The 5,339-nt window shown below is 60.3% G+C and overlaps 1 protein-coding gene across 6 annotated transcripts in view; it reads right to left on the bottom strand.

Annotated features, from left to right (window-relative positions):
* Positions 1–1,463: 1,463 nt before the first annotated feature.
* Positions 1,464–5,339, bottom strand: part of CALY (calcyon neuron specific vesicular protein) — an 8,953-nt gene continuing 5,077 nt past the window's right edge. For 5 of the 6 annotated variants that reach the window (XM_045291175.1, XM_045291174.1, XM_045291172.1 and 2 more), the window contains 5 exons: positions 3,972–4,117; positions 3,576–3,689; positions 2,709–2,825; positions 1,963–2,318; positions 1,464–1,690 (listed from right to left, as the gene is read on the bottom strand). In XM_045291175.1, coding sequence (XP_045147110.1) covers positions 2,004–2,318; positions 2,709–2,825; positions 3,576–3,689; positions 3,972–4,100 — 675 coding nt within the window. In that variant the 5' untranslated portion in view covers positions 4,101–4,117 and the 3' untranslated portion in view covers positions 1,464–1,690; positions 1,963–2,003. The remainder of the gene's footprint in view (positions 1,691–1,962; positions 2,319–2,708; positions 2,826–3,575; positions 3,690–3,971; positions 4,118–5,339) is intronic. The other variant, XM_045291176.1, reaches the window with a different exon arrangement.

Genomic DNA, 5,339 nt, shown 5'->3' with positions numbered 1-5,339 from the left:
TGTACATTTTGTATTCAGCAACTACAGACTGGTACCAACAGCGGGTCCACCAAAGCCTGCTTCCGGTGCCACACCTCCTCTGGGTGGGATCTGTGCCCCTCCGTGAGATCTGCGCCCCCTCCTGGATGGATTCTGTACCTTCCATTCACTGTGTGGAATCCGTGGCCCCACCCCCACCCCATATGGGATCTGTTCCCCACCTTGAGATCCGTGTCCCTTCCCTAGGTGGGCCCTCCTCTGAGCACAGTCGTCCTGGGGCTGCAGTCAGGAATGCAGCCCCTCCCTCCAAGTTGCTACTGCCCCCCTTTTAGTCCCAAGGTACCTCAACAGCAACAACTGAAGCCCCCATTTTCAAAGGGGACCCTGCATTTGGTGGAGGGGTCTGGACTCGGTGGGGTTCTAGACTTGGGTAAGGAATCTCAACTCAGGGACGGCCCCTGAACTTGGGTGGAGGGTGGGGATTGTGGTAGTTACATCATTTCATGTCAACTTGAAGGCAGATAAAGTGTACAGGTGATAGTCAACCTGTCAGTCAGGTCATAGCCTGATGGTGCCTCCTTGTGGGCGTGGCCTTCTCATAAGGAGGGCCCTGGGAACCTCCCCCTCCCTCTCTCTGCCTTCTTCCTGCTGGTGTACCTTGGTTGCTGCCAGAGTCCTGTGATGCATCCACCGCCATTGGATCCACCTGACTGCACCCACCAGCCTGGGATCTTCCTGCATCCCAAATCACTGTGTGTTGCTGTGTGAGTCCGAAGAGGGATTTGTGGACTTGAGTTGGACTGGGCTGGGATGTTTTCTTGATATAGGATTACTTCTTGATGTAAAGTTTTTCCTACACATACCAGTGTCACTAGATTTATTTCTCTTGTCAACCTGATCTAACACGGGTCTAGACTCAGGTGGGGCTTCTGGACTTGGGTGGGGGATCTGGACTGAAACGGAACTTTCCAGTGGGTATTGGGGAGACATGCCCTGGTGGGGGTGGGGGTGGGGGCGGTGGCCTGCAAACATTAGCCCTCTTACTGGCTGAGGGACCAGAGACTGAGTTGAGAAAGATGGGCCCTGCGGCAGTCCCTCAGACACACCAGTTCAGTTGCATGGGCCTGTGCTGGGCGGCAGTGGTTTTCAGTCAGGGTGGGGTGGGGGAGTGCTGTGTCTGGATGGGCAGAGGGGGGTGACCCCAAGGACCCAGGCTCTCAGTGTGAAGTCAATTCGGACAGGGACAGGGAGCAGCCGTTCTCTGCACAGCCTCAGCCATGCAGGGCTCTGGGCCAGGCCTCCTCAGTGCCTGTGTGAGCTGGCTTCCAGGGCCCACCAACTGCGCCCTCCAGAGGGAAGCCTTGAGGTTCCTATGGATGGGTGGGGAGCATGAGGCAGCACCTCGCCCCAAAGGGTTGAGGGGTGGGGGCTGCGGGCAGTGTGCTGGGAGGCGGAGCTTCAGCCTAGAAGGAACAGAGCCAACACCCGGATGAAGGACGTTTACTCACACCAAAGCAAGGGGACCAGGGATTGGGGCGCTGGGAACAGGTCCCAGGGGTGCACAGGGGGCTGCCGTGGTGGGAGCACAAACACGTGGGCAGTGGGGCAGGCGTCTGCGCTGTTCACGCTTGCGGAGGAAGGGAGGGGCTCTGCAGACAGCGCCTGGAGGCCAGAGTGGGCGGGCCATTCTGGCTGTAGTCCCACGGCCCACCTGGGGGGCGAGCAGAGCAAGCTGAGCCTCCAGCCCTTCTGCTACCACCTGCCGCCCACCCGGCACCCGGCCTGTGGATGATGGCACTCTGCATGGGGAGGGCAGTGAGCTGGGTCCCTGACTCAGAAGTGGTGGTGGACACTTGCACAAAACCCAGAAAGCACCTGACCAGGGCCTCTGCTCGGAGGGCACACCTACCCCAAGCCAGCAGACCCACCCTGGGGCCCTGGCAGATCTCTAGGGTGGGGAGTGAGGGGAGACAGCTAACCTACCCCTGTGGCAGGGCGACCGGTGGCATGACAGCGGGAGCACATCACTGCGGAGACACTGGTGCCGAGTTCTCGACCGCCTTGTGGGCCTCTGCTTTGTGGGCCTCCTCTTTCTCGCCCTTAGCGTAGTGCTTTCCTGGGGGCTCCAGGCCCCCCAACCTGGCCCCCACCTGGGTGGGCCCTTTGGGGTCTTCCTTGGCTATGGCGGCGCGGTAACTCTCTGCCCATGCCGAGGGCATCTCGGTGCCGTGTTTGCGGCCCAGAGGGTAGGCCCCAATGGCCGCCAGGATGCTGCGGTGGCGCTCGGGGTCCATTTCCGTGTAGTACATCTCCAGGGTCAGCGGCGTGCAGATCTTGTGCTGGGCGTGGCAAAGCCCGGTGGGGGCCGATTCAGGGGCGGGCCCGAGTCGGGCGGTGTCAACATCAAGGGCGGGGCCAGGGACGTGGCAAAGCCCAGTGGGGGCCAGGTCAGGGGTGGGGCGGGGACGGGACCCCGGGAGCTTCCCTGAGCACTTGCCCACCGAACAGGAATGGCTCGCAGCCCCGGAGAGGCCTGGGTGTAGGTACGGAGGCGACAGTCTCCTGCGTTGTGACCCAGAATGGGGCCTAGAGGCCCTGCAGTCCAGGGCAGTCTCCCGGGAAGGTGGGCGACTTCTCTGGGACGGTCCCTACTGTCATCCCATGTCCTGTCCCCTACCCTCCATCCCAATCCCCCTATGCTCCCTGTCCCCCGCTGAGTGTGGCCTTACCCGAAGCAGGAAGCCATCGGGGCAGGTGAACTGGTCGTACCAGATGGCCTTGTACATTATCAGGACGCACCCCATGAGCGCCAGGGCGAAGGCGAGCATCCGCGCAGTGGGCAGCTGCTGCAGCGGGTGGGAGAGACATGGCTACTAGTACGGGCCGGCTCTGGCCCAGGGCTCTCCTGGGCAGCAGTCAGGTGCACAGGGCCCTAGCTGGAAAGTCTTTGAGGTATATGCTAGGTGGAGGTAACTGGTCCTCTGTCCTCCCCTCCAGCCAGAGAGGTGCCCTAGGAGGCAGCGGCTGCGGCGGAAGAGAGGAGCTGCACTGGGCTGCTAACCGTCAGGTCAGCGCTTGGAGACCACCAGCCACTCCTCACGAGAAGGACGGGGCTCTCTACTCCCGTTCATAGTGACAGTCTTGGAAACCCATCGGGGCAGCCCCTCACCCCCCATGGCCTATAGAGTCGCTGTGCCTGGCGGGAGGTGGGGTGGGAGTGGGCATCATTAAAATTGGTGGGACCCAAGGAAAGCAGGGACAGGTGGGTGCCACACTCTAAAAGCAACAGGCCGCTCTAAGGTAAAGGACGGCAGGAGGAGACAGTCAGGACTCGTTAGCAACGCCCTGCACAGGGACCACCCCGTCAGTGAGGAAGAGGGGCCAAGGCCCCCCGTGCCCCCCAGCCACCCCACTGACAGTCACAGATGGCTTCTGCAGAGACTCCGGGCCTCTGTCACCATAGCAGCGCTTGTTGTTGAGGTTCCATGGTCTGGCAGAGGACACGAGTGGGAGCAGACGTGGGTTATCCGGGCACTGCAATCTCCCAGCCTTGCTCCTCTCCCGGCCCGGCAGGGCAGCGGCTGGCGTGCGCTCACCTTGCGGCCTTCCTCTGAGTGGCTGCCATTCAGCGGCTGGGCCTCCAGGTCAGAGAACTTCTTGGCCTGCTCAGGGGAGGACAGCTGGTATTCCATCTTTGTCTTGATAACCACCTGCAGGTAGAGGGCGCTGGAGGCTGGTTGGGGGCTGGAGTGGCCCTGATGGTAATGCCATTGCTGCCAGGTAACTTATGCCCACTGCGCACTCTTTACTGGCCATGGCAGGAACCTACACACTGGCCCTAACAATGTGGAGACAAGGGCACTGGAACCCACATGGACCCCCTGGGGATTTCAGCCCAGCCTGGCCCTTCCCCACTTGCCCAAATGAGCTTCACCCACACTCCTTTGTTCCCAGGAGATCTGTAGGGGTTCCCACTGCCATAGGTGCTGCACCTGGTCTGAGAATGATGGCTGGAGCTGGCTGACATCCAGGGGACTGATCAGCGGGACACTGTCCGTGGCAGCTCCATCTCCAGGGCCTTTGCCCACCTTCCCAGAGAAGCTGCAGCCCAGCTTCACCATGGTGGATGGCAGGCAGCCTAGAGAGAAGGCAGAGGCAGGGCTACTACCCACAGGCCAACAGCTCCATGCCTCTCCACCTGATTCAGCCCCCAGATACCCTGGCTGCTCCCAGGCACCTCCCTCCAGAGCCAGGGCCTGCCCTCTGTAAATCCCACCAAAGGTTTCAGGTGCCTTCCTGCACACACTTCCTGCTCCCCCTGGCCCCCAGATAGGCAAAGCCCAGGAGAATCTTCCCAGCAGACCTGCTCTCAAGGCAAGTCTCCCCCAAAAGCGTCCTGGAAAGGGATATGTGTGCAGATTGAGCAAGCAGAGATGCTGGACACCGGTTACATCTGAGTTTCAGATCCCCAGCAAATCCCCTTTAGTTTGGGGTGAGCACATCCCATATGACAGGCCCTGTGGGGCACACTGATGCCCAAGTGTGACTTGTCCATCTGAAATTCATACTGAGCTGGGCGCCCTTGTCTGAGATGCCACAGCCGCTGGAGGCAATGAAGGGTATGCCTGGGAGTGGACCCAACTGCCACTGTGTGGGACACGGCCTGGAGGCCGCACTGTAGATCTGCAGGGGACTGGCTGCATTGTGGGGGTAGGAGAAGATGGAGCCAAGAGTCCCACGTGCAAGCAAGGAGGACCAAGGATCCATCTAGCTGGGTAAGTTGGGGTGTTGATCTGGCCACAAAAGGAGCTGAGGGAACCACTGCATGTTGGTGGGTGGAAAAGGTAGAAAAGTCCTCAAGCAAGCAAGCACTCAACCATGTCCACTGAGAAACAGAGCCACGACCACAACCACAAACGCCAGGCCCGGCCGGCTTCGCCACTGAGCCATCAGTCACTTCATGAGGAAAAGCTGCAAATCTCGTGCAAAGCTCTCCCAGAGACCTGGCTGTACGGAGCCCACACAGCCAGAGTCGGCAACTCGAGGTGGGTGTGTGAGAGACGCTCACGGACCAACGCCCCCCAGACATCTGCTGGGTAAAAGCCCCAGATGGAAGTTGGGAACTTGCATTTGGTGAGGTGAAACCCTGGGGGGCTGGGGGTGGGTGGGGTCCTGGAAGTGAACCTGGGGGGTGGGGGTAGCATTTGAAAAGCAGTCTGAGTATCTCTTAGATCAACAAGAAGTCACCTGACCCGCCTCGGGGAGGAGACAAGCCAGTCAGGGTGCGATGTAACAACAATGAGAAATACAACTTTCCTCTAGTTCCTAAATGTTTCCTCCCCGCTCCCACTACCATGACT

Source organism: Echinops telfairi, unplaced genomic scaffold (genome assembly GCF_000313985.2).
Source record: "Echinops telfairi isolate 266 unplaced genomic scaffold, ASM31398v2 ScPeMD7_70;HRSCAF=299, whole genome shotgun sequence".
NCBI lineage: Eukaryota > Metazoa > Chordata > Mammalia > Afrosoricida > Tenrecidae > Echinops > Echinops telfairi.
This window is presented reverse-complemented; position numbering and strand designations above follow the sequence as displayed.